This window comes from Etheostoma spectabile, chromosome 18, assembly GCF_008692095.1.
Source record: "Etheostoma spectabile isolate EspeVRDwgs_2016 chromosome 18, UIUC_Espe_1.0, whole genome shotgun sequence".
Lineage (NCBI taxonomy): Eukaryota > Metazoa > Chordata > Actinopteri > Perciformes > Percidae > Etheostoma > Etheostoma spectabile.
Window position 1 is genome coordinate 13346652 of NC_045750.1, and position 23953 is coordinate 13370604.

The 23953-nt window shown below is 40.8% G+C and overlaps 1 protein-coding gene and 1 long non-coding RNA gene across 2 annotated transcripts in view; both read right to left on the minus strand.

The window, feature by feature from the left end:
* Positions 1 to 3352: 3352 nt before the first annotated feature.
* bmf2 (BCL2 modifying factor 2) lies at positions 3353 to 12867 on the minus strand. The gene is made up of 4 exons (XM_032543138.1): positions 12690 to 12867; positions 9625 to 9858; positions 7973 to 8190; positions 3353 to 5032 (listed from the first exon to the last, which is right to left on the minus strand). Exons 2-4 carry the CDS (start codon positions 9833 to 9835, stop codon positions 4916 to 4918), a joined length of 546 nt encoding a protein of 181 aa, XP_032399029.1. The 5' UTR covers positions 9836 to 9858; positions 12690 to 12867; the 3' UTR covers positions 3353 to 4915.
* A 5507-nt stretch (positions 12868 to 18374) lies between these two features.
* The window catches only part of LOC116706359 (uncharacterized), an 11070-nt gene continuing 5491 nt past the window's right edge, over positions 18375 to 23953 (minus strand). The window contains exon 3 of the long non-coding RNA XR_004336212.1: positions 18375 to 18387. This is a non-coding gene — a long non-coding RNA (uncharacterized LOC116706359). The remainder of the gene's footprint in view (positions 18388 to 23953) is intronic.

A 23953-nucleotide genomic window follows, 5' to 3' on the forward strand; every position in this document is an offset into this window, starting at 1 on the left:
CTGCAGCAAAACACACTGCAATGTGTTAATCTTAATGAGGTTCAGGCCAGGCCCTAAAACAACAGGAGTTTCATGAGTTTCTGCACTACCCAACCCGGCACGCATACACTCCTTTAACCTTCCTTGCTCCCCCCTTTTCTACACAAAGCAGCTGCCTGAGGGAGATCACTTCAGAGACCTGGTGACAGAAAAGTGAATCATGTTATGTAGGGTTGCACCTTTCCCTCTAGAGGGAAGAGCATGTAAAAAAAAAAAAAAAAGATGTGCTGAGCTCCAACATTGCCTCCAGGGCTTATGAAGTGCTGCTATTGTTCACGCTAAATTAGTTTTTGTGGGACTTTTAGTGGGTTTAAATCACTGGTGTTTAGTCATACAAGAGGTTTTCATTCAATGACTGTGACTTTTTGGGATTGTTGCAGCAGAAGCTTGTGGGTTGACGTACACATTGTATAATAACTAAAAATGATCCCATGGGATTTTTAGCCAAACCAGCAGCATGGCAATGTAAAATATCTCAACATCTACCTTGGATTGACACATTTTCTACAGACATTCGTAGCTCCCAGAGGATGAATCCTGGCTTTGGTTAAGCCCCGGCCTGTCCTTTAGTGCCACCGTAGAGTTGGCATTTGTTGTTTTCACTGACATGGCTTGCCTATGTTTAAACCTTTTATAATATGTATTGCCATAAAATCCGTCAATCCGGTGTTCTATCTTGACTTTGTCTAGCACCTTTATCAGGTAAAAGTTTCAATGATTTGTTGACTCCTATCCCTCTCAGCTGTTGTCTGTGGTCCTTAGCATGCGAACACATTAATCTAGGATGTTTAGCATTTAGCCCAAAGCGTGTGTATAGCCTCACAAGCCTGCTAGCATGTCTTGTTACAGGCTGTTTATGTAGTTATGTAACTTAGTTTAGAACTCACAGTGAGAGCGATTGACTTTTCAATATCCTGCTTCACTGATTATGTTGACATAACCCAGAATCCCAATTTTAAGTCGCACCCGGTTTTGATAATTTTGGAATATGTTTTTCACATGTAACATTGAGAAACCTTGTTCTGTAGCTCCCTGCATACAAGACAATGACAGTCTCTGGGATTCTGATGGTCGGTTTTACTGCAGTGATGTCTTTTACTCTTTCATGTTGCAGAAATGAAGCAAAGGCTATTTCAATTGTTCATAAAGTTTTAATGAAAAAGAAACAGCAATGTACCCATTTAACAACAGAAGAAATTAGAAGAAATTGTAAGATTTCGAGAGCCAAGCTCTTATGTACAGCATATTGCACTAGAAAAAGAATAACATCCCCCGTCATCCTCCGTTCCCTCCATCGCCTCATGCCGCTGTTTGTTCAAACAGTGCAGTAGACACAGAGCAGTCCCAAAGATAACACAGTCAATGCTTTAACAAAAACTGCTACATCTGGACTGGGTCTCACTTCATTAGGACACATGAATGTGAAATCCTTGAGACCACTCTGAACGTAAAGAAAGAAATGTGAAGACAATACAAACTCCCCGCGCACACAGCACCGGAGTCTGAAATAAGTTCCACTGTTCAGTTCATGTATTAAAAGAGACATCATGGTTTTCACTCCATTAAATTACATTCAAACCCTTAAGATACAGATTTTTCCAGGAATGTTGGACATGCATTTTTACTCCATTTACATATATCGGGAAAAAAGCCCTTGAACTGAGAGTGACACAGCAGACTTTGCAATATCAAAAGTTAAAAATGCCACGTTGAAAAAAAAAGCAATCATAGAAAAGCAAAAAAGTTGTGTTGTTGTAGTTCTTTCTTTGTCTTCTTACAAAAAGATGTGGACATTTTTTGCTAAATGGTATTATAAAGATAGCAACAATAGCTGTGTCAAATTCATGTCAAATGTAAAAAAACACCAAATCACAGCACTTGACAGTAAAGATGCACTCTTTCTTGGATATTCAAAAAACTGATCGAAGGAATTTGATATTAAAGACACTGAAGGTTGAACAAATAACAAATGTTTCACTTGAGGCTGGGTTGCAACAGTGGTTGGTAACAAAAGGCTCAGATCAACGCCACACCGACTGAGTGGCTGTTCAACCCATCTCATGTACAAATAATACTGGGCACCATGGTGGCTCATTCCTCCTTCAAATGTAAACCCACAGCCCTACTAGATTGTAGATAATAAAGCACAAAACCCCAGGCTAACTAGGCCAATCCAGCATATTACAGATCTTAAAGAGTTTCTAGAGGGGAAGTTCAGCACAGGAGTAGAAAGAGAGAAAGGCGCAAAATACAGTATACAGGTAAAAAATAGTCTTGTTTTTTTTTTACAGTGCACATTGATTGCAAACAGTCGTTTCTGATAGGTTTTTTGCGCCGTAAAACTCGCCGTTCGTGCTGAGAGATGTCAAAGGTTGAGCCTGTGCCTCGTGAAACTGACTTTTTCTTTTGTATCAAGGCACAAGAACATGCCATACTCTTTGTGCCAACTCTATTGTATCAGAGCATGTTGTTCTCACAGAGCCCAAGTGAAACAAGAACTGTGACCAGTGACTTTGGGTAATTATGCCAAGTGTTGATGATGATGTGGCAGGTCTGTTACTCACAAGGCACATTTTGTACATTTGATTGTCTGTTGTTCACGTGATTTGTGAGGACTCACAACATTTGTGTGAGAACGCACGAGGCACATGGCTTTAGTCCAACCTCCCCACACACAGGCATCAAACGCACAACTGAATGCGCACCAACAATGAGAAGAAAAGGACTGTACACACTGAGATAGCATCTGTACAGTAGCACTGAGCAAATATACACAAAATAAATAAGTATAAATTATCGAAAAGAAACCAAACAAACTGAAAGTTGATCTCGATAAGGACAGGGAGTAGCTAAACGTGACAGCTGATGACAGAGGGTGAAGCTTCGGACTGAGGACCAGAGAGTGTGTCACAACTGAATTGAATCTGAATTGGCTCAGCGTTCAATGTTTGCAGGAAACTTACTTTTGGTTCAGCTACTCATGTTGTTACAGAATAAAAAAACTGTAACAAAATATGTAACAAACTCCCATGTTGACGTTGAGTGAATGTGCTTTGGAAAACGTAAAAAGTCTAAAGACATTTCCTTGCTTGTGTGCAGTGTCGTCTACGCTGCATGGAGTCCTCAACTCATAAGAAGCATCATGTAATTAACATGGTTCTTAACTACTCCCTGAATAAAACAAAACGGAGGGAAAAACCATCAGTGTCTTCAAAAGTTCATATAATGAATCTACAACAGACTGAAATAATACATCAAATGAGGAATTTTTAACATCTTCTTAAAAGTCCTTAAAGACTTATCTTTGATAAACCTTACATTGAGAAACAGTGGCTGTGTCGTCGCAAAATGCTAACATAGCAGTTGTCACGAAAGGGTGTATAAACCTCCTATACCCAAATGTGTCTGTGTGTTAGAAGAAATGTTTTCTTTAAATGTACAGAAGCTGTTCTTACTAACTTCTCAGTGAAGCTGAATATACCACTGGCAGTTTGGTGAAAGAAAGCACTTGAATGAAAGGTTGATACATATGTGTATCAGCACATTGAGATTGGATCAGTGCTCAAGACATTTACACCTGGAGTGAAACAAAATAAAAATGCATCTCTGTAGCATTAAACCAAAATGTTCCTCTAACAAAGATATTTGTAGAGTTTCAATTGAGAACACGGCCATATTTCGGGGACCATCAGTTTGATTGCAAATGCAACAGATCCCTAAGATTTTACTTCATTCCACTGGCTTGAATATTGCTTGCCCTTAAAAATGCCGATAAATGTCATCTCTCCAACAGACAACCCGCACGTTGCAGCAATGGGCAAAATTGCGATTGTCATTCCAGCCGGAGAAAGAAATACTAAAAAGCTTTAGAAAATTATGACATTTTTCCAAAACATTTTCAGCTGTGTGATTGTTCTCCAGTTCCCTGATTGTTATCCCACACAGGAGATTGGCTTGTGCTTATTTGGTTTCAAAATGGCTGCAGATTTTGGAAACAGTAAGCACGCACTCCTACATACACATGATCACAAATTCAAAGAGTAATCACGATTGTGTCAGGTTTTGAAGTTACTCGGCTAAAATATCTTCGGTACACCTACATTCAAGTATACATGTGTTTATCCTTTAAATCTACAGGATCGAACTCTACACAGTGGGTCTTATAACGGCATGAGTGATACTGGAAATGGAGAGGCTGATGGGTGACACAGGTTGATATAATGTCCCTGCATCTACAGTGGAAGCTGGTTAAACATCTAAACTGACCGACAGTGCAACACCAGTGTGTAGCACCACCATAACGTCATCACAACCATTTTCAAATTAGCCAGTGTGGAACAGTAAAGGATAAGTACAGGGCTTATTGTTTAACTCATAATAAATTAGAAATGTGCCCAGAGTCCTCAAGGTTTAGTAACTTCAGCACAAAATGTCCACGTCCACAGTTTGTCGCCCAAACAAGTGGCCTAATCTTAAAATTATTCTTTTTTTTAATGATTTCCTTGATGCAAAAGAGGTGCACTGTGGCAGGAGAGAATAAGGCATTCCCTGGACTGATGGAGGTCCTTCAAGACTTATACCAAATAAAAAGAGTAGTTTACTGTACAAAATAGGTAATCTTACAAATATTTCGAAAATATCTCTTCAAACGCAATGGCTTCTTCTTGGAGAGGCAAAAAAACAAAAAATAAAAAAAATTAAGAAAAATTGTAATGGGCCTCCGTCCAGCGGTGACCAGTGTTTTCCTCATCTCATCTTCATATTCAATTAGAAAACAAAATCCAAACCCGTGTTCCATCTTACAGTGCCATTTCTTAAAAGTCTTGTCCCTGTTGGGGGAAACAAGGGCTGAGGCGAGGGCCAACAGGAAGCCCCTTCAATTCTGACCTCCTCTCGGGCGGGGGAAGAGAGCCTCTCTTGGAAACAGAAAGCCAAACAGGGCCATCGTAAGGCGCATCCAGGCAGGCAGGTTTTGTCTCTGATGTCTTACAAACTGAAAGTAGACAGAAAAAAAATACATATTAGTTTATTAGCATCAGGGAGGACAGGTTAAATCATAAATGCTCATCAGACTTTTGTTCTAACAAAAATGTACACCTCAGATTTCCTCATAACAGACTTTAGAACTGTGACAAACCATGTGAGCTCAAACCATATGATGAGTAGACTGGATGTTTCCACAACATTAGCTTGTGTCTAGCAAACATGTCTGTCACACGCACATCCTGTGGAATATACAGTTTCAGGTGCAGTGGCCTTCTGATTTCAAGAGACCCTCATTCCCAGACAGAAGTTAGTCATAATACTTAATTTAGTTGTTTGATGAAAGGAAAAGATTAAAATGACCAGGCTAACAACTGTAAAACAACCCTGAGGAGCTGCCATTCATCATCATGATATCACACGATCCTTCTCCCTCAGGTTTGAGACAGTGCCTTTTATAAAATGTTGCGCTGTAAATTTCGAAATGAGGACCTCAAAGTGAAATGCTTTCAGAGAATGCGCTGCCTATTTCATCACAGCTCTCTTGTAATAGCGAAGTCAGCTGAATAATTATCAAAACAAAGCCATAGGAAAATGAAACTGCCCCCTGCTATGGAGCTGCTTTCTCCCGGCTCTGTCATTTCCTATTGTGGCTGTGTGCAGCCCGCATGGACTGCAGACAGATGAAGGGGTTCCTGCTGCAGCCCGCAATCTCCTCTCTCCCCCTTCTCATCTCTGATCCTGCACAGCTTCCAATGGCTTTCTGAACAGCCGCGCTCGGATATTGCAGCCTGTTGCATAAGCATTCTTGTTACGATCTCTGTCTCTCTCTGCTCTCTCTATCAAGGTCTCTACCAGCCTAGCAATCAGAGTCTGCCACAGGCTATTTAATGCAAAACTAGCAGACTGAACTGAATTGAACCAGCACCGCTAAATGTAACCCTAATTGTCCTTAATTGCCTTAATTCTACACTGCTGAGCTTATTTAAACAGTACCCTGGTTGGTTCCATGTGAGGCTCCTCTTTCTGCTGTCATTTGTGTGGGTAATGGATTTTAAATTATTAAAAAAGACGTCCTCCTTCACTTAATAGAGAAGAGAATGGATTTACCTTTTCCCTGACAGTATTACATTTTTTTGGCCACAGAAGTGGTCAAAACTAGCCTTCAAGATTTAAACCACAAATGCGGTTTACTTCACAAAAACACATTAGCCCACACCAGTAACTTCTGCTTGGATAGGTGAGAAGAAAAAAAAACAGCAGCAGCCAGACACATTAGAGAAGAAGTGATTGTATATCATAAAGAATCGTTTGTGATTATTCTCCCTTTGGAATATTCCTACAACAGCAGAATAAGATCCGGCGGGATAAAAACCAACTTGAGAGCAGGCAGCAGACAAAAAAAAGACAGTTTTCTATCTTATCTCTCTGTCAGAGTTTCACACGCAAACCAAAACACACTGAGGCAGTCAGTGGGACAACTGAGGTATTGTGGGTAGCCGTGAGTCAGGTTCTATTTTTAGACGCCATACAAACAGTCGCCCAAGTCTACCCAGACACAGACATGCTGCTTACCCCTGTTCGTGACAGTCACATAGGTCTCACCTGCTCTGCGAGTAACACAATACCACTCCCTTTTTATTTGTACTTATTAACTAAGTTTAAAGTCATTTGACTTATGTGGACTCTTAGTCAGAGCAGTAACTGCTAACATAAGTAACCCCCCTGGACCTGTTATCAAACACAGTGATACCAAACGTTACCCAAGTAGAACAGAAAAGGGTGAGTGCAGATTAGAGGTGGACCATTTTGATATTGTGACAAGATTGTGACACTTTTCACAACACTTTTACACAATTCCTGCCATGTTTCCATGTGGATTTCATTTATTGACATGCACAATTAACTACATGTCAAGGTATGTGTGTAGAACTATTTCCTTAGTAGTTTTGCAAACAGGGAGTCTCTACGCTTACCTTCCTTATCTTTAGTCCCAAATTGTTTCGAATTTGATATGTGATATGTTCAGTATAAAGAAGCCCACTTTCTGGGAAAGAACACAAGTATCTTTTAAATTACAGAGCAGAGACAAAGGGATAAAGGACTCTGGTCAGAAGTGGGAGGGTGTCATTTAATGTAAATGTAAATTTAATCTGCTCTTTTTAAGAAAACATCTGGAGCATTCAAACAGATGGGGGGAATGGATTTCACCTTTTTTTTTGTCTTTTGAGAGACAAGGGAACATACCCCTAATATTTCTATTGACTGTAATGACATGGTATAAGTGACAAGACCAAGGGGCCAAACTGAGAAGAGAGGGAGAAAGAATTTGTATGACATGTCTCATGTCACAATATAGTCCTAGTAGCCAGTGACACTGACTGAATACATATCCGTTTTGTAGGTTTAAAATCCAATCTGAAGTTACTAAATTGTGCATTATTAGTGATTTAGTGTTCCCTTAGTGTGACCAAGAAAGTGGTGAATCACTGCTCGGGCTATTTTTATCCAGTGTGGGTTGTGGCCAATCCAGCTAGCAAAATGTTCTGCCCTTTTCTTACCAAGAGTGAGCCACAAATTGGCACAAGGTAGCCTTGACTTGTGTCTCTAATCAAGTAAAAGCTGACGCGCATAAATAGTTTGCACGTTACAGGCAAACTTTGTGTCTCAAGTCAACAAGATATAGTTTAAATCCTAGCGGCCCTTAACACCCACTGTCAAATGCTGCTGAACTGTCTCATTGATATGCACAGGCAGCTGTTCAACGAGCAAATAGAGCAGTTAGTTATATAATGTCCATTTCTTCTTTGAGGCAATGTTAGTCCACCTGTGTTCATATTGTTTACACTTTGACACTTTGTGTTTAAAAAGGCATACAGGCTCTGCAGCTGGTTGTTTTAAGTGGGAGGGCATTTAATGATCCACTTCACTGCTTGGGAGTGAGGCTTACCAGTTCAACGTGATCCCGTTGGAACTTGTCTCCAATCTCTCGAAGTTTACGACCAATTTGCGCCTCGACGCTCACCCCTGCCTGCTCCTCTGGCCTCTCTGCCATCCTGTCATCTTCCTCCACTCTGCCCTCTTCCTCCTCCTCTTCAATCTGTCTCTCTCCCCGGTCCTCCATGGGCTCAAACTGAGCGGGGAAATGTGAGCGTAATCCAGCGTTGCCTAAAAGGAAAACATCAAGCTTCTTAAAATTTGATGTTGTTGGATCTCTTAAATACCAAGAGGCTGTTTTCAGTGTCACTGGTGCCAAGATGATTATAAGGCTAAAAGATATAACCGATTTCAGTTTAGTAAAACCTCTTATGTTTTCCTTTTTAATTTTAAACTAGACAGGGAAAAACATTACAAAACACTCTGCAGACCATCTTAAGATAAACCCACGTATCGTGGTTACTATTAAAGCCATCAAACACAGCTGTGTTAAACCATGTCTAGTTTACACTGCTGCTACATTGCTTTCTGAAACACAAACAGGTTTTATTAGATATTCTCAGATGGACAAATTACAAGGTATGCACTGTACAACTGAAGAGTACCCAAACAAGAAAGAGGGAGAGTGTTGGTAGGTGGGAAACTCAAACACCTTATTAAATCAATAACAGCCTCAGTGAACTGCTACTTTTCAGTTGTGTCACTGAGTTTACTCATTGTCTCAGATATGAGCTTCTGCAGTCATGCCACTTTTTTATGTCATCATGTGTGCAGAATGTTCTGCTATCCTGCCTCACAGAGGACCATAATACCTCTAAGAAACCGGGCACCCTGGACTTTGTTTGGGAGAAGACGTGGCACCAGGCCAAGTGCATGACATCCATTACTGGGTAGATTACAATGAACGACAAGGCAATAACAGTGAGTGGTGTTTATGTATTGATTACTTTAAACTCAGAACAATATATACTTCTCACACTGACATTGAGTCAACAAACAAACAACATTCTACTTCAACATTTTTCAATTCAATAAGGATCACGTCACACTGATTTGATTAGAGATGGGAATACAATATTGGATTAAAAGCGATGGACATATTAGTGTGGGTATGTGCCTTTATTTATGTGTGAAATTAGTTTTGTCTGTTTATATTTTTTTTCAATAAATGTTAATTAAAATTTTTTTTCCCCAAAATAAGAAACTGGTTGGAATGTGACCATCATTTATCAGATTTAGGTTCATAGTATATGTATAGAGTATTAGTAAAGATGAATATAAAGTTACACAGTAAACAAACCATTTCTTAGAATGACATGTTTCTCATGTTCTCAGCATGTGTATAATAGGACATGGGGATCTCCCAGCTACAAGAGAAATTAATTACTAAGCTTGTTTGTTTTGCTGTATTAGATCAAACTGGAATCTAGCACGTCTAATAGCTCCAAAACAAAGAAAGTACCAGCCCCACGCTCTAATCCTATCTAATAATTCTCAAATCTAATTGACAGTTTTAATCACTTGGGTCTTTGAGGACAGTTTCCATTGAGTAACCTGCCAGATGAAAGGAGTTTCATAATAGTGTAATTTTGCCCTCAATGTAGTTTCTAAAACCATAAGCCCACATCAATTTCAGCAGGCTCACATGATCTCGCCCATCCTTACCGTGAAAGGGTATGCGAGGCTGCCAGTGCAAGCTGCAGGGCAGCGTGTTAATACCGATGCTGTTGTTGTTGTGGCTCTGCAACGTGGGCACGGCAGCGAGGGCCTGTCCAGCCGCAATATGTGTGGTGCGGTCTTCGTATTTGATGTTCCTAAAGGGCGTTCCCCAGAGCTGCGAGATGGGCCGTGACATGTCCTCCTCCTCATCGTCCATCCGACGCCTCAGCGGTAAACTCCCTGGAGCGAATTTGGGGATACGAGACGGAAACTTTAGAATGACATGACAAGTATGTGTGTTTAAACGTGTTTTGGTAGTGTAAATGCCAATAACAATGCCTTTAGCTCGCAGGTCATCACCAAGATTTGTTTCAAGACTAAACAAAAAGTGCCAAATATCATTCTGTTATGAGTGGAAACTTTGCCCTCTGGCAGATAGAAAATGATCTCACCAGGTGTACATAAAATGAAAATAAATAATTAGTCATAATACCCAGGAAGAGGTTCATGTTGTGTGAGGTAATACTGAAAACAAACAAGCAGGGATGGATAGTCTCAGAGGCATAGATGGATCTGCCAATGTCAACACACGACATGTAGCTGAAGGGACCATCTCTTATAATATAGTGAAGTAGTAACAGGAGCCAAATGTATGGAAACACCCTGTGTAGGGGAAACCAGTGGGCAGCTAAAAATGCAACGCCAAATCTGGATACCTTACGCAGCAGATTTTGGCAAGCTGTTCCTGCCAAATTGTAATTAAGTGCCAAAAGATCTTCCAGAGAATCTTTTTTCACCTCAAAGCTACCTTAATCTGGATGTGTGTGCCACAGAGCAGTCACAGTCAGGAGATTAGCTTCCTCCTCCACACTTATACAGCTCAACATTATTACCTATTACCTACCAATCGCTGGAAAGCTACCTGTCTACACTGCAAATGAGCGCACACGCATACACACAGGAGCGGATGGTGTGCGAGTAAACCTCAGTGAAACCAGAGACATGACTAGACGGGCATGCTTTGCGTGCAGCAGCCGTTTCATGAGTGAGATAACAAGTTTCACTCCATCCACAACTGTGCCTGCTGAACGCAAACACTTACACTCTCTTCCTCCTTGGCCACATGCCACAATCTGAACTAGTGTTTCATCTTTTTGTCAAGGGTGCCTGTCTTTTCCTTTTGTTGTGTGAGTGGAGACAAATGGGCTAGGTTGGCTGGCAAATGCAGAAATTGAAACTGGATATACTTGAACTGTGTTTACTGAGTTGCATATCTCTTTGTGAAAGTGTCTGTTTGTTTCATGATGTCATATCATATAGTGTCAAAGGAGGAAACTACATTTTGAATAACTGTAGAAAAGCACTGTCTAATAGTCCAGGCCTTATTATTGTCATGTTTGTGTGTAAACAAAAATATTACATTGACTCACACATCCTCTGGCCTCCAATGTTCCATGGGCATTTAATAGTGAAATCATTTTTGTCACACATTTAGATTTTTCAAAACAGTCTCAATCTGCCTTAACTTCTCCTCCATGTAAGTTAAGAAGTACATTATTTATAGCTATGCAAGCAGTAAGGGCTTCTCTGCAACTTTACCACAAGTTTTACTGAAATTAAATGTGCACATTGTTGGTGTGTCAATGGCAATGCAAGCCCTGTCTTCAGTTTCCACTGCCAGTCAACAGAGGACTGGCAAGAGTACCATAGTGTCAGACACATAAAAAAAACATAGACAGGGAGACACATAGAAAGACATTACACAACACACACACGCACACACACACACACACACACACACACACGCAGGGAGGCATGGAAGCCACAACAGTGCTGGTCAGAGGCTCAAAGCTGCAGCAGAGAGTGGCTCCCTCTGCTGCACCATCTGTGCACTGGGCTCTCCTCCATGAACCACTCTGGGTGGGGGTGCACTCAAGGTGAGCTCTGCTGCTATTTATCCTACCACTGCCTTCTAGTAAATAGGAATACATATCCATTATGTCAGTGACATGCGCCAATAAAGTAATGGACACTAACGTTACTCACTGGAAAAAGGCAAGTTAAATAATCAAATTTAATCCAGAAAGCTAAATCTTTTGTATTTGAATGGTTAATGATATTTTGTAGATGTAAGTTACAACTGTGATGCAAAAGTATTATCCACAAAGCTAGAAACAGTTACTTACTGCAATTTTTTTTAATGCGTTTCAAGTTGTTAATAAACAGGCTCCGGAGGAAAACCGGTAATGTGCTACACTGTATCCGCATTTGGAGCACAATGCCCGGGGCAGATCACCGCGAAAACACGCGGAGTCCAACCGCTCTTCACCGTAGTCGTAATAACCACATACCCAACACTTAGAGAAGAAACCTTTCGAAACAGGACGCTGACACATGGTGCTAACCACAGGCGAAAATATGGATTAAAAAAAATGTCTCGCTTAAAAAAAGCAGTGAAAAGTTTAGCTAGTCTGTGAGTTGGTAAGTGATTTACTCGGGACTGACAGCGACAACAAACTATTTAAAAACGTGCTATAACAGTGTTACTCGCATGGCTCCCATTATTCTCCGTGACACACTCTTCCATTTCGCCTGACAACCCTTCTCCAAAACAAACAGCTCTGAGATAACAGAGCTCAGCCCATAGCTTCACTCACTCAACGCAGATATTATGCATGATATAAAAACAGGACACGTAGCTAATTTCACTGTGTGTAGTGTTTAAAAAAAAAAAAAAACAGACAAAGGCTGTGTCCCAAAGACCGGGCAACAGCCGGGACGCTGAGAATCCACGCGCGAAAGGTGATGGATAGTTCCAGTCACTTCGTCATGTATTCACTTCGTTGAAACAAGAGAAGAAAGCCTCGCTGTTGTGAAGAACAGGACAGAGACACATATATATAAATGTTCTCTGCTTGCCATATGCCAACGCTCCGGTAAGTCTGTGCCCGGGCATGCCCCAGCTGCCCGCACGTTTGTTGATAAACTCCCACAAACAACGATGCACGCGACGGTGAAATGGCGACTTATCTCTTTAAATGTGAATTAACGACAGTTACAGTTACACTCACCGCCAGCAAATGCTTTTTCCGTTGTGATTGGTGGTATCTTGACAACTCGCCGTTACATACAGACTGTGTTGATGCGACTTGTATCCCTCTTTGCATTACAGCCACTCATACATGTTTGCTGACTTGAGCGGGGTTGTTTTTTTTCTGTGTAAAAGCGGCCCGCCCATGATGACTGGGGACGGCCCTTTTCAATCATGTGAAAGGAACAGTCAGCTCCTATACAGTGTTATGCTAATACCGCACAACCAAAGCATACGAAATGCAGTTATTGCTTTAAAAATCTATATCACTTAACAATTTTATTTTTTTAGCAAATAGTCAGTGGTAAAGGAAGTGTTCAGTTTGCTAAAGTAACAGTGATACTGCAAAGTAACAGCACTCAGTGTAGAAAAATAACCCGTGAGTCTTTTACATTGTGTAGACTAAGTAACATTTTACTGTTAAGGTGGTGCTAATTTTAGGTATTTTATACACTGTTGGATATTTTAATTTATAACAATGTGTCATGTAAATTCATTTTATGTTTTGTACACATCTTAATTTGTAGTAGCCTAACTATAACTGTCAAATAAATGTATAAAGTTTTTTCTAATGAAAATACTCAAGTAAAGCAAGTATCTTAAATCTGTGTAGTAGCCTACATTTGCTGAACTACAACCACAACACTGTAAATGTGTTGATGCCATCTTTTGCTTAATTGATCTATAATTTTTTGAGTGGGCGTTTGTGCTGGATAACTGTAGCATTTGAAATAACCAATATTAAACGCTAATACATACTTTAATTTGTCTCTACAGAACATTGAGCTCATCCTGTATTGTTTTTGAGAGGCGATCAAATATTGTGCCTGGCCCTTTAAGAGAACAGTCCTTCTCGCTAACTTAAGCTGGTGACACGCAGTGGACCAATCAGGTGTTTGTTTTGGTCCCGCCTTTCTGCTCCGTGAATCTTGACACGTGGAGGTGGAAAAACACAAACCCAGATAAGACATGTGACTGCCTTCAGCACTCTGCTCAGCTGATTGGAAGCCGCTGCAGCGATACAGCGATTGTACCCACCCAATTACTGGTGTCTGTGTGATGATGAGTTGTGTACTGTCAAGGCAACGAATAGATTCACAAATTTCATTGTCACGCATGCATGTCACTGTTCCATTATGAAGTATAATATACTATGTTTTTCTATCAATGCAAAGATTAGGCATACATCTAGAGACATAGCATAACCAGTGGTTAAATGTAATACAATGTAATTACCCAACATCTTATAACACATATGTAGGTTAGTATTTATAGTTAAAATGATCTCCACTTTGATCAACTAAAAATGGAAATGCTGTATTACTAATAACCCTCATCATTTCCCTTGAGCATAACATAACACATCAAATGTCCTTAAATGCAGCCTAGCTTGATAACGGCTTGACAACAGTGTATTGATCAGTCACTGGTATTGATATAAGCACAGAGCCATTTTCAGTTCAGCCCCTGAGGGCATCCATTGTTGAACATGTTGTCTGATGGATGCACTGTGACAGAGGAATAAACAGCAGCCATGGCTGGTAACCCTCATTGCAGGGTGGGGGCATGCCATGGCAAAAGAGGAAGAAAAAAAAGTACAGTGAAATCAAGCCTGCAAAAATGGGTTACTGAGTGCAAAATAGCCAAGCAAGAAGAGTGAGACTATTTGATCTATCGCGTGAGTCACATGTTTCCCAGGAGACAATTTCTGGATGAAAGAGCAGTTGCCTTTGCACGGCGCGTTGGTCAGCCCATGCAGGATGTTACGTTTTCCCATGTCCCACTCCTTTATTGTACATCTGGTAATGTGTGAAGTGTAATTTTCGCAACTTTTGACAACATTCCCATGCATGTTTACTAGCAGACCAGCAAACAACCCCTTCTCAGTCTTGTTTAAGCTGCCGCTTGACGGCTCCCAACCCCCCATCCACACCTACCCCCATCCACACCAACCCCCTCAAACTTCAGTTCTGCAGCGAGAGGGACCCCACCCAAAATTGAGTTGTTTTTGCTAATCATTCAAGCATTGCATTTATAGGAATGCTGCAACATGAAGAGTCATGGAGGTGTCAAAAGAAAATATGTACTAAGTAATTTAGATAAACCCCCGTTTTATGTTGCCAGCAAATACTATACTATCTTATCTGTTTAGTATGATTCAAAGGACACGCCATGCTATGTGAATAATTGCAAATAAATATCTAATAATTGAAGCTTTATTTTTTAAATAATAAAAAGCTGAATAAAAAAACAACAACACTGAAATGAAAACATTTAAGACATCAATTTTGAAACAATTTGATGTGGTATTCAGGCATTTCAGCTACTATTCAAAGGTGGAACATTTCACAAATGACTGTGTGCTGCATTTGAAAAAAAATCTAATTGCCCATAAGCATTTTATCTCTCCCCCCCCCCCCCCCCCCCCCCCCCCCCTATCCAGAGTTCCCATTATCAATTACTAATTAATGTTCCAAACAATAGCTCCAAGAATAGTAAGGTTCAATCACAGTCAGTTTTGTCATTGCCAGTGGACTCTGGGGTATACAGTAGTTTTTCATCAGTTAAACTGTGGTTTGGTGAAGTCTTGTTATCTCTTAATGCCCAGAGCTGTTAACCAAATTTGTGTTGCAAATCAGATTTTTTTCTCTCTGTTTTGGCAAAGAACAAAACACGATGCGCTGTCAATGCAAGAGATACAGAAACACAAACGTCATGCATTGTGCAATCTCATCCACTGTTTTAAGTCATTTGCATTCTTTTTACTTTCAAGTGCGCTGCTTCAACCCCTTTGAAGAAGGAAAACAGCCTTTGTGTTGGCGTTGAACTCAGAACTTGTCATCTAAACTAAAACTTCCAGTACCTCTAATGTGTCAGGTGCAGTGGCAGACAATGTGTCCCGGCCCATTTTTATTCAAGCAATTTTCCCCAGTGAGGCAGTCAAAAATTATCCTCAGTAAGTTATTTCTGACTACGTGCTGCCAGCACAGGTGATAAGGCTCTGGATGTTGACATATTTCAAAGTGCACTGCATAATGATACAATTTGCTTTGTGGCTTTTTCCGTAATGGAGCCTGACGTCCAGACGCTTTGTCTTCAATCTTCAATTCGTTCCGCACCCAAACAACTCCATCAGTGTTTGTGCTTGTACTCAATGCACTTTCGCATCACAATTTTATGGTTTTGATCACCTTGCCTTTTCAGTATCTACCTAAATCCCTGTTTTTAGGAAGATGTTTTTCACATAAATTGATAGTAAAATTATGTGACAGAGATGCCAAGTTTTAACAAGTTATTGGTAACGTCTGTCCGCTTCCACTCCCTCCTCCTGTTATTCTGTCAACACCTCTTGATTTCAACCACAGGTACAGCAGGGGCTCAGCCAATGAACGTGGCTCCCTTAGAGTTCATCCAAAGGTAACACATTTGAAGCCCAGAACCACCTGGGGGAAACCCTTCCCTACCAAATTGCGTGAATGTAACCTAATACAGAAGTCATGCTGGGCATGTTTTCGACAAAGTGTTGGAGGTGTATGGAAATGAATGTGTGTCATTGTCTTTGAATTTTATTTTCCAGCTGTGATGGCAAGTTGAAGTGAATGAACGCTTAATGATTACTGAGCAGCAGCAGCTCGGGTGGTAAACAAACTATCTGCCTGATGACACTTGTGCAACATCCAAAACACTACAGCCAATTTGCAGGTGTCCTTACACTGGCATATAGCCATATATTATTGGTGTTACATTGTTACAGATTGATGTTGCTAGGCTATACCTTTACTTACTTTAAATAGAGTCTACAGTATATCCTTGGCGTTCCATTGTAGCACCGGAATGCTCCGGTGCTGCAGGAAATTTCACCGGAAGCATGTTTTTCCGGTTTTCTTCCGGTTTTCTTCCGGTTTCTTTGTGTTGGAATTTAAAATTTGGTGGGTTTATGAGGACTATTGTTGACTGCTAATCAGATCTCTGCATTGTAAATTGAGACAGGTAGTTAGACTATCTGTCCAATCTGAGTTTTCTCTCGCACAACTATTCTGCTCTGTGCGGAGTTTAGCACCGCCCATGACGATATTGATTGGTTTAAAGAAATACCATTAAACCAGAGCACGTTTTCCTCCCATCCCAGAATACTATGTGGCGTAGCCTGACCCTCCTCAAGCACGGTCTGGAGAAGGGTCTGGCAAAGCGAACACTCATTTGGAATTCAAGACAATTAAACACTTGTCCAACAGGCTGCAACACTTTGCCAGTCAGAACTGATTGACTCACTACTCCTAGAAATTATAATTAGATGACTGATTCTTCACAGAAATACTCATCATTTCTGCTCATCCAAACTTCTCTACATGAGCCTTTAGGTTGGTCTTGCAGTTCAAAAGATAACCAGAACAGAACAACTTTTTAAATTACTAGTGAGGGACAAAGTTCTCTTGAACAAAACCACCAGACTCCAAAACTGTTCAAAGAGTACCAGTGCAATAAATGTAAAAGCATGTAACCATGGGAATTTAAAGGATAACTTGTTGTTTATTAAAACTAAGATCTTATTTCGATAGAATTAGCCAGTTTGGCCACAGTTTCCTTATGATCTTATGATATCACTTAAGCCACCAGTGTCACCACTGTCTGAAGGGAAAAAAAATCCCAAACAACCAGACAATTAGGTTGTAAACCAACAGATTTGTCAGTTTACCAAACTACCTTTGGACGTAAAACCGAAAGTCAGAAAAGTTGTTGGTAATGTTATGCTGGTGATAATTGGACAAGGAAGTTTACAGTTTGGGTTATAATTTAATCTTCCTTTCTTGTGTCTTAGGTTGTTGGGACGTATGCAATCACACGTCCATAAATTGTAATAAATCAGATTTGTAACTGTTACAATAAGATATAGAAACCCAAATCCTGGTTGACTTTGTATCTATTTTAATTAAAAGAAGTAGCTCTCAAAATTAGTACTCGAGTTTAGGACTTTGAGATATAAGCGAGCATGTCATTTTTCGGTCGCTCGACCATTCCTTGTTGTGTTTTGAGGGAGGATGAGGACTCACTGCTCTCCTTTTTAATTATTGTAACTCAGTGTGCACTCAAGTGGCAATAATGGGATTTTGGAAAGCAATGTCAGATGTGATGAACTGCCTCCCTCTGTTAACAGAGAGTTAAAGGGGGGTGGGGGAGATAACATGTTGGTGAAAGATATGTTAGAGTTTGTTTTTAGGGTGGGGGAGAACAAGCTATTCTGCGAAACACAGGCAGTTAATCTTGTTACCTCGCAATCTTGACATGTCTTGAGCACTCACAGAGCTCAAAGTTCAAACAGCACTGTACAAGATGTACCTCAGCATGTGCTGCTGCACTTCTTCATCTCTGCTTATATACAGTTCCTCTTCAGAGATGTCACACAATTTTCTGAATACTTCATTGGCTGCTAAAGTGTTGGTAGGTAGGCGCTGTGCAGTGGATTAAAAAAAGAAAGCAACGATAAATCATTGAAGGAAGGAGACATGGATGGAAATAGAGTTGGAGTTGCTCTTGTTTCTACGGTAACTGTCGACGGGGAGGTACCATGGATGAAAGTGGAGGGAAAACAAACCTCCCCGCTCCGATGGCAACAGCAAAGCAATTGGTTCTCGTTTCCTGCGAGGACAGGAAGAAAAAAAAAAACATAACAAGGTCCCCTAGTAGCCCAGGAGACACAGTTCGATGTTGCATCAGAAAGCAAGAGGCAGGGCAATATGAACACGCACTTGCAAACATGCACACTCAACATGCCCATACACACCCCCGCTCGCTCTCACACACGCACATACAATCACATGCTCCACTTCACCCTGCAGCCGCCCCTCCCGCTCCTGCTCTCTCACTCTCCCGCCAAAACATCTACAGCACGTGAAACCTGCCTAGAAACGGAGGGGAAACTTCCGCTTTGCTCTGATTGGCTGAGCTCCCTAGCAACCGCGTATGCCCAACCAGCCAGTCAGGCGCAGTGTGAGAGGCACACTGACCCAATGAAACAGATTATTCAGAGGCGCGGGCAGGCGCTGTGACCTGGTAACAGCCAGGAGAAGAAGTCAGGGAGACTCTGGTGAGAGAGAAGGAAAGCTTTGTGTGATTGGCTCACAGGTTTCCTCTTTGTTCTGATTGGCTCCATGCTCTTCTCTTTGCAGTCATTCATACATTTCTCTGCCTGCCTCAGCACTAGCTCCACTGTTTCCTACACCCTAAGCCAGTTCGTTCAACTTCCACAGTGGCCACCCTGCCCTCAAGGAAATCCACTGGCCAAGGTCAAGCCAAAGTCTGCGCTGCTGAAATGGGATTGGTTTAGACAGGCAGGAGGAGAACAAGATCCTAGTAACAAGTCTACCTCATCATGTCTGCGCGGGATTAAAGCATGTGATCAACAACTTGTTAAACAACACAAGTGCTCTTGCTGTTGTTTCTGCTGATGATGAGCTTGTTATTGAGTTGCTTTTAATGGACACGGGCCAGTGAAAGGTGTAATTAGCTTTTCATTTAATAGTGCAGCATTAGACAGGCTTTCTCCAGGCAGGTTGCAAGACACAAATTAGAAAATGGTTAGTTTGTTTTGAAAAACGTATGTTTTGAAGTCAGCCCGGGCAAAGTGTGCAGTCTTTTTAATCATTCCAAACTGCTTGCTCCAGTAGTGTGGGGAATTAATGTCAATACCCTGCAGGATCAGGAGTTCACATTGAATAGTTTATGAGTTCAGGGAGTAAAGGACTCTCAGAATTCTGCGAATCGAGCATGCCATGCATAGCCTACTGCCTAATTTAACATAACTGCAGGCAAAACCTCACTCAGGCAGGAACATTATACTACTACGATTTGTAAAAACAACATTACCATCCAACACAGAAATAGCTGATAGCTAACAAATTAGTTACTTGGGTTGGAAAATAAACTGAATCTATATATTACATAATTTATTTCTGCTTTTAACAATAAATGCTTCACTGCATTGTTAATTCTGCACTGAATGCTTCATTTTGAATTGTGATTTGGAGTGTTTTTAAGCTCATTATCAATGGCACAATACTCTGTACTTTATAGCAGATGTTTTTCATGTTATGACTTGAAGGATCACTGACTACATGGGATGGACAAGATATGCACGAGTCAAACAAAATTGCTGTCAAAAATGTTTCTCCAGTTAGAGGTGATGTAAAACACTGTATTGCTCTCTAATGCACTCATCTGACAGTTTATTTGGTGCATGTAGCTAAAACTATAGTCTAGCACAACAGTAATAAAGGCAATAAATCCTGCCTTAAAGGAAAATTCCAGTCGATTCCAACACATAGCTCTGTCTTTTGTAAATTTAGAGTGCTGTCAGTTGCAAAAAAAATGAAAACAATTGGTGCTGCCTACACCCTGTTATTCTCCTGCTAGAGTTAGCACCCAACAGGATTAAACAGGGCAAGTTTTAAATGTGTTTTCAGCCTCGAAACATTGCTTACTTGTGTAGCCTACTTCTGCTTTTAAGTTTGTATTGATGGATGATTATTTAATTTCTACGAAGATTTTGCACATCCCAATAGTTGCGTGTATGTAAGCTTTGACTGTTCTGTGTACTGTGTGTTGATTTTCCTTTTTGTTAGGCGTTACATTTTGATGGTGCTATTGTGTTATTGGTATAGAGTTATATGTTTGTTATGTAATAAAAAAGTTAAACTAGCCAAAACAAATTTGGGGGGGGGGGCATCATAAAGGAATTTTGGTAAGGGCACCAAAATGACACTGGTCAACAGTGGCTAAATTGACAGACTTTAGAGTCTAGAGTAAAGATCTTTGGAAGAGCACACGGCTCCTCTCTTGAGCATACGTTCTGGTGTATCTCCGGTCTTTCTTCATCCTCTATCTTTCCTCTCTGATCTTGAATGTGCAGCAGCGAGTTATGCTACCTGGCTAGCTAGCAGCTATAATGACAAATTCTTTATGTCACAAATTGTTGTGCGTTATGGTATTTTATCCTGATTAATTGTGAGTTATGAAGTTATAAAGTTACTTTCATGAGTGTAAAGCATACACAGTTAACAGGGGTCCCGTTCTCAATTCACATCTTGCGGGTAATTAATTTTGGTGTAAACCGGTGAGCTGCCCAGCACTAACTTGAAGGCAGCTTCATTTCACAGCAGCTGGACCGAGAAAGAAAGAGAAGACGGAGGGTCTGTGTTTTGTGCTGTTGCTTGTTGCAGTAAATTCTGAGCACAAACTCCTGTGCAGTCGGTGGTAAGTTCATCGTTGATTTTTGACCCTCATAGTTTTAGCGCCTGATCATGTTTGAACTTTGTTTTTTTTTGTACAAATTAAAAAAACAAGATATGACATGGTAATTAGTGCGCTTTGGAGGTATGTTAATTTTGTTACCTTTAGGCTGAGCAAGGCTAGCTGTTTTTTCCGGATTCCAGTCTAAAGTACTAAGCTATGCTAAAAAAGCTGTTGACCATATGCATCATATTGAACAAACAGTAAAAGTAGAGTAAAGACTTTCAGCTGTCAATAGTCCACAGATGAGACTTTTTTGTTGTTAGCCTTGCCTCTTTGCATTTGTGTGTGCTGGTTTGCATATGCATTTAAGCTAGTCAGCATGCTTTGTTGTATATAATGGAAGCTGACTTTGTTCCCCAAATGAATTGCTATAGTCCCCTGGGTCCCTGGTAGCCAGAGGAATCACGAGATAAGGATTACACTGCATTTAGCTGTCATCACAGTAGGATTTCTCATAGGGAAATTTACTTTTCTGAAATCTTAGATGTGATTTTCTACCCTATACATACTGAAGCTACGCACTCAGCACAGTCTACATGTACAGTTGAGATAAAAGAAACCCTAGCAAGCTCTTTAACATAAAACAAATCAGACATCAGAAGGTTTGATCTTCAAAGTGAAACTCAGCTCCTTAAGAAATTTTGCAAACCTTGCTGTTACAGGGTCAGCACTAAACTCTTTTATTTTCTGCACAGACCTTTATCTACCTTGTAAAAGGTCAGAAATCTTAGTTTCATTTTTTGCCAAGGCCTCATTAATGTCAGAGAGGATGACCTCAAGACAAACAACCCTTGAGGGCCTTTCCAAATGGCCTGAGGCCTCCAATGAGTCACCTAATTTAAAGATGCATTTTAGGGGACCGTAAATCCTCCCTTACAATACGTGGCTCAGTCTTTCAACAGTCTAGGCTTTTCTCAGAAGCCGATATGTGTCATGATTTAGAAGATTTTTATGTTTTGCATTACGTCATCCCTACAAGCTATAGGGATTTACATATCCTTGGGTTTCTGGGGGGGATGAGCCGTACACTGTGCGCATCCGTGAAATGACCTATTCAACTTTTTTTTTCCTTTTTGTTTGGCCTGTGGAGGACTGCCTCTGCTGTCTGTGTGAAGCTAATTGGATACAGCAGAGCATCAAGCCAGGCTTCACAGCCAGGAGGAATAATTCCAGGAAATAAAGCATAGAGCTATTGTCTTCATGAAAACAGTGTGCGTTCAGCATTTTAAGCACATCACCGTTGCCGGAAAGGACTGCCAGAGAAAGCAGAAAAAATGAAAGATGTGAGACAGATCTGTGAATAGACAGCAAAATCCTCTCTCTTCCTAAACACTGACACACACTTCCATTTAGTTTGGATTCTACAGGATGTAGTATTATTATGCAAATTATTACTTTAGCAGGAAATGCCTACAAAGGGATTAACATATGCAAAATTCATTTAGAAATACTTTTTTTTTTTAAAGTCAATAATGTTTAGCTATAAATCTTCCAAATACTGCTTAGCCTTGTTTTTATCATCTTGACACACTAGCTGCATGGTTATTATTTTTGGTTTAATTAAAACTGAATGTACTCCTCCTGGAAAGAGAATTCTAAATTATACAAATGCTGGGAACTTAGTAGTTTTAATTGCTTCTTCAGCTCTGACCTACATAGCAACTTTTCAACAAAAAAAAAATCATTTATCAACCAAATCAATTATCCCGTCTTGGATTAGCAGACATAAAAGGCCCTCTAGAAATTCACAGCATCACCTCTCTGACATGGTTTAGAGATACTGAAACCAAAATCAATTGAGCAGCTGCTCCTTTCTTTGAAATCTCCTACACTTGTGCTGCTTCCTGGGCAGCCCCGGTGGATCTCAGGGGGGTCAGCAGCTCTGAAGGATCTCCACCGTGTTGCTGAAGGATGCCTGGAGGTGTGACAGCCGCCCTCTGATCTACCAGTGCCTCTGAAGATCTGAGAACAGACTTTTGCCCATTTCGTTAGTCGCAAGCGCGCGTCACATTAAAGTGGTGGCACTCGAGCGAGCCAAGCAGGCACACAGCGTGAGTCCTAACTTCCACCATCTTCCTGGAAATAAAGAGTTCAATATCTCAGGAATATTGGAGAGGAAGGCAGATACTAATACTGTAACCAAGCCAGTCCTGGGTGTGTTTTGTATCATTTTAAGGTTGTCCTAATTAGAAAGCCAGTATCCAGTATCTCAGTCAGTGCCCACTAGAGTGGAACACGCCGACTTATTGGGACTTTAGCTTATTCACCGTATCCCCCAGAGTAAGACAAGTCGATGCATACCCTTCTCATCTCCGTGCGTGCTGTAACTCTGTCTGACGCCCCCAGCATTAGCTTAGCCCAACAAAGATCCTGCAGGTAACTGGTTCCAACTAGCTACTGCTCCCAATAAGTGACAAAATAGCGCCAACATGTTCCTATTTACATGTTATGATTTGTATAGTCACATTGTGTACAAATAATAAGGTCACATGAGACACAGCCATATTCTAACCGCATACTAACTGGGAACTATATTCTCAGAAAGGCGAAGCAGTGCTAGTTGGGCGAAGTGATTAGATAGGCAGTAAGATAAAGAGGAATTAGTGCAACACCAAAAAGCGCAGTTACATCCATCAACGAAACCAATGTTAATAGCTAGGCTAAATTACAGACTGAGTTTGAGGGGGAGAATCAGAACAAACACGGACCGGTGGTGTTTATGGAGAACTCAACTCATTAGCAAGGTAAAGGCTACAGTCATGAGCGTTAGCTCTTGCATAGCTCATTTTATTCAGGGGTGAAAACAAGGGGGTAAGCCTCTCCTCTCTAAGCATAGCTCCTATGGCGCCATTTTAATGCTACGAACCCATCACCCGCAACATTAGCATCACATTCACTGCCATTCATTTTGACGTCACTTTGACAGTGAATAACTTTACATCTGAAGCATTTAAA